The sequence below is a fragment of the Alligator sinensis genome, unplaced genomic scaffold, assembly GCF_000455745.1.
Source record: "Alligator sinensis unplaced genomic scaffold, ASM45574v1 scaffold821_1, whole genome shotgun sequence".
NCBI classification, from domain to species: domain Eukaryota; kingdom Metazoa; phylum Chordata; order Crocodylia; family Alligatoridae; genus Alligator; species Alligator sinensis.
This window is the reverse complement of record NW_005843270.1, coordinates 13,398-27,875: the sequence shown is the minus strand read 5'-3', so window position 1 is coordinate 27,875 and position 14,478 is coordinate 13,398. Positions and strand designations below refer to the sequence as shown.

The 14,478-nt window shown below is 51.0% G+C and overlaps 1 protein-coding gene and 1 pseudogene across 1 annotated transcript; both read right to left on the bottom strand.

The window, feature by feature from the left end:
* Positions 1-4,072, bottom strand: part of LOC112548548 — a 6,850-nt pseudogene extending 2,778 nt beyond the window's left edge.
* A 7,973-nt stretch (positions 4,073-12,045) lies between these two features.
* LOC112548545 lies at positions 12,046-14,201 on the bottom strand. Its single transcript, XM_025194630.1, has 2 exons — positions 13,459-14,201; positions 12,046-12,670 (listed from the first exon to the last, which is right to left on the bottom strand). Exons 1-2 carry the CDS (start codon positions 14,199-14,201, stop codon positions 12,046-12,048), a joined length of 1,368 nt encoding a protein of 455 aa, XP_025050415.1.
* Between the last annotated feature and the right edge of the window lie 277 nt (positions 14,202-14,478).

Below are 14,478 nucleotides of genomic sequence, written 5' to 3'. Positions count from 1 at the left end.
TCTCCGGGACCTTATTAAGTGCTGCCCTCTTCTCCAGGGCTCGCCACACCCGCACTGGGGCTTCTCAATAATGCTGCCCTTTCCTGGGGCTCTCTGTGCCCACACTGGGGCTTCTCCGTAAGGCTTCCCCCTCTCTGGGGCTCTCTGTGCCCACACTTGGGTTCCTCAATGCTGCCCCCTATCTGGGGCTCACCGTGCCCATACTAGGGCTTCTCACCAGTGCCCCCTCTCTGGAGCTCGCCACGCCTGGGGCTTCTCAAACACCCCTCTCTGGGGCTGGGGTCTATGCACCCCGTAAGCTGTGCCCTTACTGGCGCTGGGATCCCCATGCTACTGTGGGTCTCCTATGAGGCCTCCTCCAACCCCTAATAGCCTCACCCAAACCACCGGTCTTGTAACAACAACAAAACACGCCCCTGGGCTGTAACATAAATTGAAGCCGCCCAGCTAAAACATCAGTCCGGCTGACCAAGGAACCCTCCTTCCCCCAGCAGTGTCAAATGCTGCTCCTGTAGTCAGACCTCACCCCACATCCTGGCTTAGGGAGCTCCTGCCTCTCTGGCTGCTGGCAGGGAACTGCCTCTGGTCTCCTGTCTGTGCTTTATATAGGAGCCGCGCCCTGCCCCTTCCAGTCAGCTGACCTCCTGGTTGCCCTGGCAACCCACAGCTGGGCTCTAGGGCTCTTTCCCCGGCCGTTTCCCCTCTCTAGGAACAGGGCACCTCCGTGCTCTGTGACACTCACCTCTGCTTGTTAGAAGAGAAGAGCTTGTCGGGCACGGCGCTCTCGCAGACAGAGCTCCTCGCCGTCTCCCCGCAGCAGGAGTATCTGCCCTGCTCGTAGTCTCCCCGGTGCCGCAGGGTCCGTTCAAACTCGTGCTGGATGTTCTTGGCATTTAGCACTGCATTCACCAGAGGAAGAAATTTTGGACTATCTGGATCTGTCGAGCTGTTTTTCACCATCAGCCCCTTGCCAATAGCAGACACTGACTGGCTCGTAGGTGATGTCGCACGTGCCCAGGAAGTGCGAGGCTGCATGGATTAAAGTCCCTGGCTGGAAATCTTTACCGAGGTGACTCGGAGCCTCCCAGAAGAGCGGGCCCAAATAAATGGTTTTCTCTCCAGATTTTGCATAAACTTATGCATAAGACTCCTCCCTGGAAGGATCCCCCATGAACTTGGCTTCCTCCAGCCCCGAGATGAGGTCTCTCACCCACTGCTCCGTCACGACTGTGAACAGCTTCATCCAGAACTGGGGCTGTTCAGAGTTGCAGGAAATCAGGTCCCGGGGCGTCTCCATGAGCACACGGTCCTTCTTCCTCAAGGCAGCTCTCAGGACGTCCAGCGCGCTCTGCCTCACTGCTTCTGCAATTCTTGCCTTGTCTTCAGTCAGGGGGATGTGACTTTTGCCATCTCTTTCAGAAATGTGGCATTTGCTTGGGTTTTCTTTCCTGCTGCACACGATGGTTTCCTGGGAGCTCATCTCTGTGTGGATGCTGACAGCACACTTCAGTCCCGAGCAGCTTTCCAGTGCAGCCCTGCAGAAGCACACGCAGCGTTTGACTTGCATTACTGCCCCTTCCCGCCGCAGCTCCCCGCGCCCTCCCCCGGCTGCACGGCGGCACCGTCTTGGGGGAGAAAGATGCCTTAACGCCTCTTAGTGGGTCCCCTCGGCAGGCTGGGCTCCCTGGGTGGATGTTGTGAGGGCGCCTGGAGGAGCAGGGCAGAGGGATGGTGACCTTTGGGCCATGGCACCTCTTGCCAGCCCCTGGGATATGGGTGCTGCTGGCAGAGGTCGCGGCGGGGGCTAAGCTGGCTGTGACATGCCGGCCTCGTCTCCCTGGAGTGGCTTGTGGAGGATGCCCAGCAGCCACGTGCTCTGCCCTCCTCCCCGCTGGGGGTGCTGGGATTCACAGACAGATTTAATTTTTAGAGAGAGTATTACCAATGTGTATCACATCTTCCTGATATTCATATACATTTAAACTTTTGCCAACTTAAAATATACTACTTAATTAAACACACAAAAACAACAAACAGGACAAACAACACAAAACAGACAGACAAAACAATTGTGCTTTGATGATCCTCCTAGTCCTTCAGTCACCTTTGCTACTACATTAAATTTTACCCTATAGCTTCTGCAAGAGAGAGAGAGAACAAAAAATCAAACACACATACACCTGCCAAGGAAAACTCCTTGCAGTAAAACTTTTTTCATATTTACACATTTACAGTGCTGATGTGCAGTAACAATGCACATATTATTATAATTCTTGGGGTGTTTTTTTGTGTGCATACCTATATATTAAGTGACAAGGATTCTTTACATTTACTTTACTATTTTCAATGGTTTATTGCACCATTTTGGAAACTGGAATTGGGACCTTTACAAAACACAGTACTATTGTTCCCATGGATATCAATTTTAAATTATACCAGTACCTCTGTGCCAAGGAAATAACCAAAATATTATATTAGCCAAATTCAATATTAAAAATCATTTTAGCCCTCCTGCTATAGCTGCTGGAACGTCAGAGTATTTTCCCACACCAGCAGCTACAGCAGTTGTTACTGCATTTAAAGCTCTGAAGTTCATTGTCAGTTTTCAGGTTTGGGTTTTTTTTTTTAATTTGCCCTTAAAACAAACCAAAATCAGGGAACTATACATGTTAAACATTTATACTATTAATTTCTAACTTAAATTATTTACTTTAAGGTATAATTTTATTTGAGCCTTTAATAAATATTTACACTGCCTTTATGGGAGAAAGTTTGATTCCTCATTTAAAACACATCCATGTATTTTGTCACATTTAACTCTTTCTGCCTACACCTTGGGAAATGCCTTCCTTTACTTGTTTTGATTAACCCTACTAATTACAGCAAGATGTAATAGTTGTTACCAAGTTGTTATAAACACCTTTTTTCCTCACGTGGCTCTCCTCGGAGCCTCTGGACTGCTTCTAGTTCTGTTTTCTCCTGATCTGACCCCTTCTGGACTCCAAGTCACTGACTCTGCCTCGCACATCTTTCAGACTGAGTCCCTGGCTTCCCGTGCTTTCATTAACTCTGGCTGGGCTCCGGTCTTTAACACCCACTCTCAATTCCTCTCTGGGCTCCGTGAGTCTGTTCTTAAACCCTTGGAGATCTCTTACTTACTAGCAGGACTCTCTCTGGGTCTAGCCATTTTCTCTTAGCTTTGATGGCAATACTTCCTTTAGCAGATCTCTCTCTTTAGCAACTCTAGAATCCTACCGCTCTCTTCTAGGTCTTACCTAACTTCCACTTTTCCTTTCTTTAACAGACCTTAACCATAACCTTTTCTGGGCTACAAGCTTCACAATCTGTTCTTATCAGTGGCCCCTTCTTACCTTGCTCTTTGCCAACTAATCCATCCATTAACTCTCTCTCCCTTTCCTTTACAGCTGCACAGCCCAGCAAGTTCCATTTTAGGACCAGGAAAGACCGCGGGTGACAAATTGCACACCACACACCATTTTTTTAGAAAAGCTTTTACTACTTCAAAAGGGAAACCTTTAACCTAGGTGTTTGCAGAGAAGAAACAAAACATGCCTCTGATAAGTTCACACTTTTTTCCTGCCCGGAGGAACTCAAAGTAATTCTGGGCACTGATCTCTGTTTACGCAGCTGTACCCTGATGTCTCCCAGACAAGTGACAATCTCTAACTCTTCTGGGCCCTTCACTGTTCCTGGAGAGGTGGGAGGGGAGGGGGGGAGAACCAAGTTTCCCCCACACTTCTAATCACAAATTCTCTGCCACTGCCTGAGCAGATGTCCAGTAACATACCTTGTTTCTTTCTGTGCCACCGGCTGCCTCGATTCCTTGGGCACACAGGATCCGAGTATCTGTCTCACATTTCTCCTAGTGTCTTTGATCTCCTCGAAGCTGCACTGCCTGCATAACACTCTGCCTTGCCATAACCTGCACTTGTCACGTACACCTCACAAACTCCACAGAAAACGCACAACTGCTCCTGTAACCATCCAGAAAAGGCTGTAAGCCTTCCTCAGGACACTGTCATTCACACAGCCTTTCCAGCAGAGAGATGACTTCCTCTGCTCTCTCCTCGCTTCCTATTGCAAACACAACCGGAAGTTCTTACTTAATCCCAAGCGGACCACAGCATGTGCTCACGTCCACGCCTCTGCCTGACCCAGACAAACAAAGTCTCCTGGTCAGCAGTAACAAGCCACCTCTCCTGCCCAGAACTTACAACCCTAGTCACAAATACTATACAACTCCACGTTACTACAAATTTTAGCTAACCCCTTTAAAACGCTTCCTAGCAGCTAGTCAGATGGAGGAACAGATTTTTAGTAGCTTCCCATAAAAGCCACATTGCTGCAGCCTCCTTTTTCATGGAGTGTGGTGGTATATTATATATCTGCATATAGTCTTTGAATTTATCTTCTAAGTCTGCAATGGTGCCTGCATCTGATACTGCCTGCTCAGTCCATGGGCTATGCCCAAACTGCTGCAGCGCTTGCTTTAAAAGCCTCACATCTTGTATCTATGATGGCAAGGGATTTTTGTTTTTTTATTTTACATCTTTTACATCTGCCTCACTTTTTACTGTTTTCCTTTTAAACATCTTAACTCAAGTTCCCCGTACTGTGTTTACTTATTTTAGTTACCATTTATTATTTCTCAAAGCCAGTATCCTAGTCTGTAAGATGTGCCAAAACTCCATTTTTTCAATATAACCAAGTCTCAAAACAAGATTCAAACCAAAGCCATGGACCCCTCTACAGGCAGTCTGGACCCCGCCTACATAGGCAGTCCGTGACCCACAAAGCGAGCTTCTAATTATCCACCACCCACAAATGGGCTTTCTATTTCTGCAATGTGCCTGGTCTAACCCGAGACCACTGTACCCGGCACTTCTACCACAGGGAGACGTGCACCCCTTTAGACAGACAGACAAATGAACATTCAGACAAGACTTATGACATAAGACACACTAATAACCACGACGTAGAGCATAGAGCTGATCCATAACCGCAGCATATAACCTTATTCACCCCCACACGCATTGTCTACCAAAAATGTTACCTTTAAATACCAATTGCCAAATCAAAAAGTGAGACTTTATAAAGGGGTGTCTTTATAAAGGCAAGGTGCCACATTTATTGATTGCATGAGTTAGACAGAGAGGTCGGGACACACCATTTATACAAACACACACAAATCATCACGCACCAAACTTACACACAGGCACACACAAACACAAAACAGCCATTCTGTCCAGACATTACACTTACCAGCAGCAGTTGTGCAACAATAGCACTGGGTGGCAAGCCCAGACTTACTGAGAGGGAGAAAGATCCCGTAGATATCAGTCTTGGAGCGGGGTGAAAACAGATGCATCTGTGCTCCCACGAAACAGCAGTAGAGAGAGACACCCAGCGTGGCATTTTCAAAGTCTTCTTTTATAGGGATTGCCATCCTTTGTTTCAGTGCTTTGGGGTTTTCCATACCCAGCTTCTGTTTTTGCGGTTGTTCTTCTTTTGTCTTCAGCTTATCTCAGCCGCGGAGTGTTCTTGCTGCAGGACGGGTGCATTCCTTCTCCTCGTTATCTTCGTGGTGCCCTAGGCCTGAAAGGGATTCTTCAGCCAGGCACTAATTAGTTAACAGACGGGTGACTTACATTTGGCACCTTGTTGCTTACATAAACAGCTAAATCTTCTTTTCCCATCTGTATGCCCTTCTCTCACCTTCCCCCTTTTACACACACTCATCCATAAAGGCCATGCAGAGTTCATTCACTAATGTCAAGCAGAAGGATACACAATGGAGTTTGCAAGTTGCTTACAGGACAAGACCAGCGTGGTTACATTTCACTACTATTACCTTCTCTTAGCATCAGCTACATGAGTCTAATTCCTGCTACACCGTGGCTGCCTTTCCTGCGGTGGGTCTCAGCCTCCTGCCCATCTCTTACATCTCCCTTCAGCTTCCCCCTTGCTGGCAAAGACCCGGCGCAGTCATCACAAGTGTGGGCCCTGGGACTGATTCTGGAGCTGCTTGGGAGGGCGGGCTGGTGCGAGCTAGGAAAGCAGGGGCTGCATTTACATCTCAAAGCAGGACCCGAGAGGGGCAGAGACTGGAGCACTGAGAGGGGCCAGAGGTGCTGGTTGTAGCCATGTTGGTCCAAGGACACAGGCAGACAAGGCTCTCTGGGTAAATCTGCATCTTTTATCAGACCTGCGGATTCGTCCTCCACCTGAAGAAGGGTGTTTGTACCCAAAAGCTTGCAAAGAAGAATTGTTCCAACTATTTTAGTTGGTCTAATAAAAGATATCGCCTTTACTCAAAGAGCCTTGTCTGAGAACAGCCAGAGACGCTGGACACGTGAGGGGAGTGTGATGGGTGATGGACGTGAAAAGTGTGTTATGGCCAAGGGTGTACCTGGTAGCCGTGTTGGTCTGAGACAAAAAGACATAGAAAAACTAGAACTCTTGGTTCCAAAATGACGCCTTTTATTAGACCAACTGGAAAATGGCAAGAAAATTGTCCTCTTCTGCAAGCTTTTGGGATCAAAATCCCTTCGTCAGGCTCTGGGACATGTGTAGATGGTACAAGATGGTAAAAAGTCCTCATAGGTAGGAAATAAACTTCATTTTTGCAGAAAGGGAGCTGAAGATGGATGTCTGTCCCTCTGGGTCCATGCAAGTGTCTTTGTGACACTCTCATGGACCCAGAGTTCTTGGTTCCCATGAAACAAGAGTTTGAGTTTTTTGTATGTTATGCCCAAGGCAGCCAGGGATGCGCAGGGGCCCCAGATTCACCTACGACAGCCCGGTCAGGGCTGAGGCCTGTGGGGTCCCCTCCTCGCCTCCCAGGAAGACCTGCGGACCCTCAGAGAGACTGTCTGAACCCCCGGCTGCAAGGCCACGCGGCCCTCAGGACCACGTCAGACCATGCAAGGCGCCGATCTCTTTCTGGCTTACGTTGCATGTTCGGTTGGGCTCCGTTGTCTGCTCTGTCACCGGGTCTTACCAGGCGGTGTCCGAGCTTAGGCCGAGTTTGTGTGAGGGTCTTTGTCTTATGCTCGAGGTTGCAAACTGCTGTAGTCAATACACGCTCTCCAGAGAACAGACTGTTCTTGTCTGAGGTTTTATGACTTCAGAGCTGCGACCTCAAGGGTGATATGACGTCTGGTGCCACCCGCACGGGCTCATGTTCGTCACCGTTGTGTCTCTGGGACACACGTCCGTGCAGAACAAGGGGCGCTGCGGCAGGGTGGCAGATCGAGGACGAGGTCTTCCTCAGCGTGCTCGTGGAGCTGGAGGTGCTCCGCACAGAAGAGGAGCAGGTGTTTCTGCTCCGTGCCTTGGCCTTCGTCTTACCCCAGTGTTGGGGGTGAATGCTCCTACGTATCTAGGCGGCTGAGCTTGCTATGCACCAGGCCCTGTCACTGGCTTACCAAGGGGATATTTGGTCTCATTTTAGACCCTCTTCTCTTGCCTCTGGCTTCAAGTTTCCAGCAACGCTTTGTACGGTGCCATCGGTCCTTGGCAGGACAGAGGTGCCAGCTGCAGTTGGCAAACTGAGCCGTGCTAAGGCTTTTTAGCCATAGTCCAGGCCTTCCCTGAACTAAGCGACAAAATTGAACACTGCGGCTTCTGTGGCCTTGGGGCCTGGATGCTTCTCAGGTGCTCGACCAACACAGCTGCTCTGAGTCCCTCAGAGGACAAGGTTAAATTGGCCCATTGACCTTTGGGGACCCATTGAACTCCTGCAAGGTGTTAAGTGCTCATGTAGCAGAAAGCCCCCTTTTCCTCTTGCCCGCATTTGCTCTCCCCTCTTTAAATGTTTTTCCTCTTCTACCTTTTCTTCCTTCCTCTCTCTTTCACTTTAAGATAAGGAATTGTGTTTTAACATTTGTACGTGTGCATTTTGTATCTCCCCTTGTATTTTGGTATTTTTATTTATTTGTGTGCCACGGCATTTGTAGCTTATATTTTATACTCCTCACCTTTCAACTTTCAACTGAATGTATTTAGTTTCATAAGTAAGTTATACATTGTAACAATGTTAACAAGGGCAGGAGTTAAACTGCCCTTCCCTGTATCGGGCGGTCCCCTGGAAGAGTGAGTGAATCAGTGATTGAATGTGTAACACTGTAGCAGCAGGCAGCAATTAACACCTGGAAGCTGCAGATCAGCCAAGGGAAGAACTCAATAGAAGACAATGTAACAACCAGGAAATCTCTAAACGTCACTGATCAAGGGCTAGAAGCCCTGGTCTGAGTTAATCAACGCCGGGGACCAACTTTTGGGCTGAATATCTCCAGATCGACTGCTCCCAGAGCCCTATTCAAAATTCATCAACGGATTCCCAAACCTGCACGTACATGCGGACGACCCCTGGGGCTGACAGATGCCGTCCAGTAGCCACCGAGGGGGGGAAGTCCCACGAGGGTCAATGACCCCTGGATTGGGCAAACCTGAAAACTGGGGAGTCACCAAAGTCTGCCAGGGACAGATAAAAAGCAGTGAAAAGTGACCCTCAGGGGCGCCCTCTTGATCTCCAACTTGACCAGCACCCGACCTGTCCAGCCAGAAGGAAGATAACACCACACTGAAAGAAGCCTCGACGACAGACTCCAGCGCTTGTAGGATAGGTATACCTGACTCTGTAGCCTGCTACTGTGTGTGTGCATGTGTGTGTGTGTGTATCTGTGTGTGTGTGTGTGTGTGTATGTGTGTGTGTGTGGGGACCAGCCCCAAGGTTTATGATTTAACTCATTACAGTGTTTTAATTTGCCTAATAAACCAGAATTTTAAGGATCCCGAGTTGGACATTTGTAGCCAACACTTGGAGCAGAGCCCACCCGACTGGGCAGCAGGGTCTGGCTTCTCCACACTGGGCTTGGCACCGCAGTTGTGGGGGAAGCCCTGTTTTTAACAGCAAAGAAAACCGTGCTTGGCAGCCCCATGACGTGGGCAGTCGGTTATTAAATCCATGCATTAACCCCGAACCCCGAACTAGGGGACCAGGACACACCTTTCACCCGCGCAGGTCGTGTTTATTCCATTGAGTGGTTCTGCGACACCACTCACAGCGTTAAGCCCAAGTGAGGTGACCAGCACTCAACAGCATGCGGCACCGTGCGGGAGTCTGTAGCGCCGAGGGGTCAGGGTGCACCGCACCGCATTATCCCCCCGAACGGAGAAGGGGGCACGGACAGCACGCACCAATCGATCTCCACAAGAGCCCAGGATCACCCCGCTCTGCAACCCCCCGACACACCCGGGGGCCCTTGGCACAGCACCACACCAAGTGAAGCAGGAGAGACAACCACAGATGGGTTTGTTTGATTTCTTTAATTAATAAAATGATAGTAAGATGTCAGCAGAAGAGTGACTCATGTCGAGCTGTGCAGCTGCACCTGCTGTCCTCAAGCACCCATCACACACAAATACCTGCAAATTGTAGCAACACGTGGTGGACAAGGGGGTGCACCACATGTCATTAGGTGAATTGCCCTGTACACATAACAGATTCATGCAGGGGTGGGGAAAATACAGCCCGCAGGCCGGATCCAGGCTGCCTGCTGACTGGATGCAGCCTGCAGGCAGGCACCCACCTGCTCCACGTGAAAACCATGAAAGCTCAGACAGTGTCTCCTGCATAAAAATGGCTGGGGCAAGACTGGGTTGTGGGGACAAGACTGCCACCAGAAAATCCAACTCCGCTAATGGCTTGCAACCCATTAGGCGTCGAGACAGTGGAGTGCTTGTGGTACCCCACACCAGGCCCAGGCCATGAAATAATAAGTGATGGTTAAAATTGCTGGCAGAGACCTGACAGGCTCATCGCATGTGTATTGCCAGACGAAGAAAGCCAGGGGAAAGGCTGAGCCAGTGAAGCAAGGAAACTACATCTGCATTTCAATTGACCTAGCAGCTAAAGGAAACAAGACTAAATTTGCATCTCAAGAGAAACCTGTAAAGGGTGCAGGAAGGATGCCCGGGACGGGACAAATGCATCTTGCTCACATTTGTCCAAGCAGGCATCCAGCCCAAGGCGTTACAAATGTCTCACCTGTTCAGTGTCTGCCTGGACTTTGGGAATGAGACCATCACCGGGACAAGCTACTGCAGATTTGCCCCATTTAAAACAAATCCCCAAAGACAGGTCGGTGCCCAAAGCCTCTACACTTCGTGTCTGACCGCTCAGACCCATCACCTGTACCTCGCCTAGCAGTGCTGGGGCTGCGAGAAGCACAAGTCTTCACATCTGGACAGATCCAAACAGGAGCCAGGAAAGTAACAGTTGTAATGCGATGGTCACCCTTTTCCTCCCTGTTTTGTTCAGACTGTAATGGGCCAGCCGTCAAGGACAAATGCTTCTAAGCTAGACAATGAAACAGTATACAGCAAGACTGAAGCGCCAGCCAGGCGTGTGCAGTCCAGGGAAGACCAGGCCCCATCCTGCGCCCAGCCGATACGCGAGGGACCCACGCTGCGAGGCTGGACAAGAACGGTTTCCTGCTGCATCGGGTAAAGATCCCTGCAGGTGAGATATTACAAGGACTAATAGCTCATTTTATATTGGGAAAGAGACTTTTTCTGTCACTCAGTTTTGCAACTCGTTGGTAGTTATTAAAACAAACCTTTCTGCTCTTCATCAGCCGAGTGTTGTGTCACTTCTCAGAGCACTAGGTTTAAAAACCCACCTTCCAATGTCACACCCAGCAGTCCCACACACCCCACAGCTCTACTGCACCCACACACCCCTCCTGCACCCCCTGCTGCACCTGCACCATTCCCACACCCCACACACTCACCCCACCTTCCACACACAATATACAAGCAACCCCACCCCCAGCAGGAGTACTTCCTGGGCAAGGGGAGAGATGTCCAGGGGCAAATATCCGGGGTTAGGGGGCGCGACTTCAGTCACATGATGGCAACCAGAGGGCGGGGCGCCTGTCAAGGGGTGGGACTACGCTTGTGGCCCACAGCGCCTCACCAAAACTCATTAAGCAGCCCTCCAGCCAAAATAAGTGCCCCACCTGGGATTAATGGCTGCACCGTTCCTAGCTGCATCACAGGAAACTGAACTACATCAGGATGGGGTTTAGTTTGGGATGATGCAAAGTCATGTAAAACACTAAAAGCACACGTAAACATGAAGTGTGACTTGATTACGCCACAAAAAGGGACATTCTTTCACAGATATTTTGTCTGGTTGTCATGTGTACAAACTCCCTATGGTGATTTAGAGGCTGTGCTAGTGAGAAAAAGCACATCTTTTGTTAGTATTAAGCTTAGTACCTCATTGATTAATTTGTGTTTCCTGGTTCTGGTGTTGAGAGATGCAGTAAATCATAAATCCCTCTTCTCTTTCTCTGCCTCTGGCCTCTGCTTCCACTTTTGAAGGCTTAAATAGTCTGTACAACTGCGACCTCTGGACTCTGGGCATTTGTAGGGGTTTTGGTGGCCCTTCATGGTGTGCAATGCAGGAGAGAACTGAGTGGGTGATGCCGGTGTCCCTGGCTCCTGATGGGCTCAACAAAACAACCAAGATTTCAGCGAGCTTGGTGCAGCTGTTTCTGAGGTTTGCACATCTGGTGTCTCCCCAGGGGCTGGAGGAGTATCCAGGTGCTTGCTGGTTTTCTCAACAAGCGCAGAAGCCAGATGCCACGCCGAACTTCTCAACACTCATAAAATACTGCCCTGAGTTGAGCCCAGAATCATAAAAAGGGCTCAATCAATCAGAAAAGAAAGTAACTGTAAGAAGAAGACCGATGTCAAAAGCAAAGTTAGAAGTTGAGCAAGTGCACTGTTGGCACCTGCTGTAATTTGCACAGCAGAAAAGTTCATCAGACACTAGCAGTAACTAAGAAATCTAAGGTTTAATTTGAGGCCTGATAAATGAGCCTTTCTAGCCATGAGCACAGGATCACGGAAGGTCTTGGGTCCCGGTGACACGGGCTGAGGTTGAAAGTTGACACTCTGCCCCTCACGGCCTTGGACCCGTTATTTGTCCGTGATTTTCAGTGTCTCTTGTCTTCATTCAGTCAGCGTCTCCTGCATCTTGTTGACTTGCTCAATCACTTCCTCCAGTTTGGCGGCTGCCTCTCGCATCTTGGCCGCCAGCTCTGATTTGGTGTCTTTGAGCTCTAAGTAGTTCATGACTGTAGAGAAGATGTCTGGGTCTAGTCTGACGCTTGTCGGGACGTGCGAGGTTGTTGCCACATGTGTGACATGGCTGCTGGTGGTCTCTTGCACCTGGACTGAGAGGAGCTGCATGTACCGCCGGATTAGCCGCACCTCATCCAGGCACTGGCGCAGGAGCTTGAGGAACTCCTCCTGCTTATCCAGACTCTGCTTCATGGCCCGGGTGGTCGCTGCTTTGCTGGTCACAGTGCCTGCCGTGAGGACACCAAGCCCCGTGAAAGAGGCAGCCAGCGATGCCCCAAAGGTGAAGGGGGCGAGGCCAACCCCCAGAAGGGCACTGGCCACGCTTGTGAGGGCCGCTGCCTTTCCGGCACCTGTTGCTTTTGTGGCTTCTCTGTTAGCCTTGTCCACAGCGTCGGCAGTTGCCCGAAGATCTGCTATGTGCTTCTTCAGTCTGTCCCGGGCCCGGAGCAGCTCGTCCCTCAGTATTTCATCGATGTTCCTCGCTTCCAGTTTGCTAAAGGAGAAGAGAGAAAAGGGTTATTATTTCATAGGTCTAAATTGTCGGCTCCAGTATGATCCCATAATGCTCCTGTCGCTTCCCACTGTGATCCCACCATGCGCCCAGCGCCTTGCACGAGAGCTGTGTCCTTGTTACCCGAGGGTGTCTTTGGGTCACCACCCCGAGCTCAGCTTAGGCCCGTGGACACGGACACGGCCAGGCTGGAGCGGAGCGGTGGTGGGACGATGGGCCCGGGCAGCCTGCCTCTTCTAGGGGCCGGGGACACATGCGGCAGGATGGGGAAAGTCCCCCGAGGAAATAGCGGCCACGTGCCCCATAGTGCGGGGGTCTTGCCCCCCCCCAGACCGTGAGTCCTGCCCTGTCCTGAACCGGGGGAGGGGGGTTCACCCTACAATACTGTGTCCGTCTCCCGTACCCGAGCGTGTGGACATACCCATCCTCCTCATGCCCAGGGTAAAACTACGCTGGGCCAGGGCCAGGGCTGGGTCCATGTCACGGATTCATAGAATCAGAGGCATCATGGGAGAGACAAGCCAGGAGGCTGATACCATTGGGACCAGTGTTTGAACCACATCAGACCAAGATGACACAGTGGTGGGGAAGGGGCGGCCGTGGGCTGGGGCTGCTGGCTGGTTAATTAGCTGGGCATGTCCCCACTTTGACCGGTCCCCTGACATGGAAAGAACTGGGCACGACCTGCAAGGGCGCTGTATCCTGCAGGCACCGCGACTCCCAGGGAAACCCCCGCTCGACCGTGTCCCCTGGGGCTGGACGTTACTCACCTCCCGTTGTTCGGAGAAGTCAAAAACTCATCGGGCACGGCCCTCTCGCAGACGGAGTTCCTCGCTGTCTCCCCGCAGCAGGAGTATCTGCCCCAAATGTAGTAGCCCCCATGCCGCAGGGTCAGTTCAAACTCATACTGGATGTTGCTGGCATTTACCATCGCATTCGCCAGAGGAACATAATCTAGACTATTTGGGTCTGTCGAGCTATTTTTCACTATCAGCCCCTTGCAGGCAACAGAGATCCTGACTGGCTCGTAGGTGATGTCGTCTGCACCCAAGAAGTGCGAGGCCTCGTGGATTAAAGTCCCCCACTGCCACTTTTTCCTAAGATAACTCGGACCCTTCCAGAAGGGTGGGTACAGATAAATGGTTCTGTCTCCAGATTCTGTATAGACATACGCACGAGTCTTCTCCCTGGAAGGGTCCCCCATGAACTTGGCTGCCTCCAGCACCGAGATGAGGTCTCTCACCCGCTGCTCCGTCAGGACCCCGAACCGCTCCATCCAGAACTGGGGCCGTTCGGAGTCACAGGAAATCAGGTCCCGGGGCGTCTCCATGAGCACACGGTCCTTCTTCTTCAGGGCGTCTCTCAGGATCTCCAGCGCGCTCTGCCTCGCTGCTTCTGCGATTCTTGCCTTGTCCTCAGTCAGGGGGATGTGACTTTTCCCATCTTGTTCAGAAATGTGGCTTTTCCTTTGGTTTTCTTCCTTGCCGCACACGATGGTTTCCTGGGAGCTCATCTCTGCGCGGACGCTGCCTGCACGCTTCGGTCCCGAGCAGCTTTCCAGCGCAGCCCTGCAGAAGCACATGCAGTCTGTTTTTACCTCCCATTCCTCCCCCTCCCCGCCGCAGCTCCCCGCGCCCTCCCCCGGCTGCACGGCAGCACCGTCTTGGGGGAACAAGATGCCGTAAGGGCAGCCTGCCTTGTAGCGGGTCCCCTCGGCAGGCTGCATTCCCGGGGAGGAGGTTGGGAGGGTGCCCGGGGGAACAGGTCGTGTTGGACTAAGGACGCAGGCA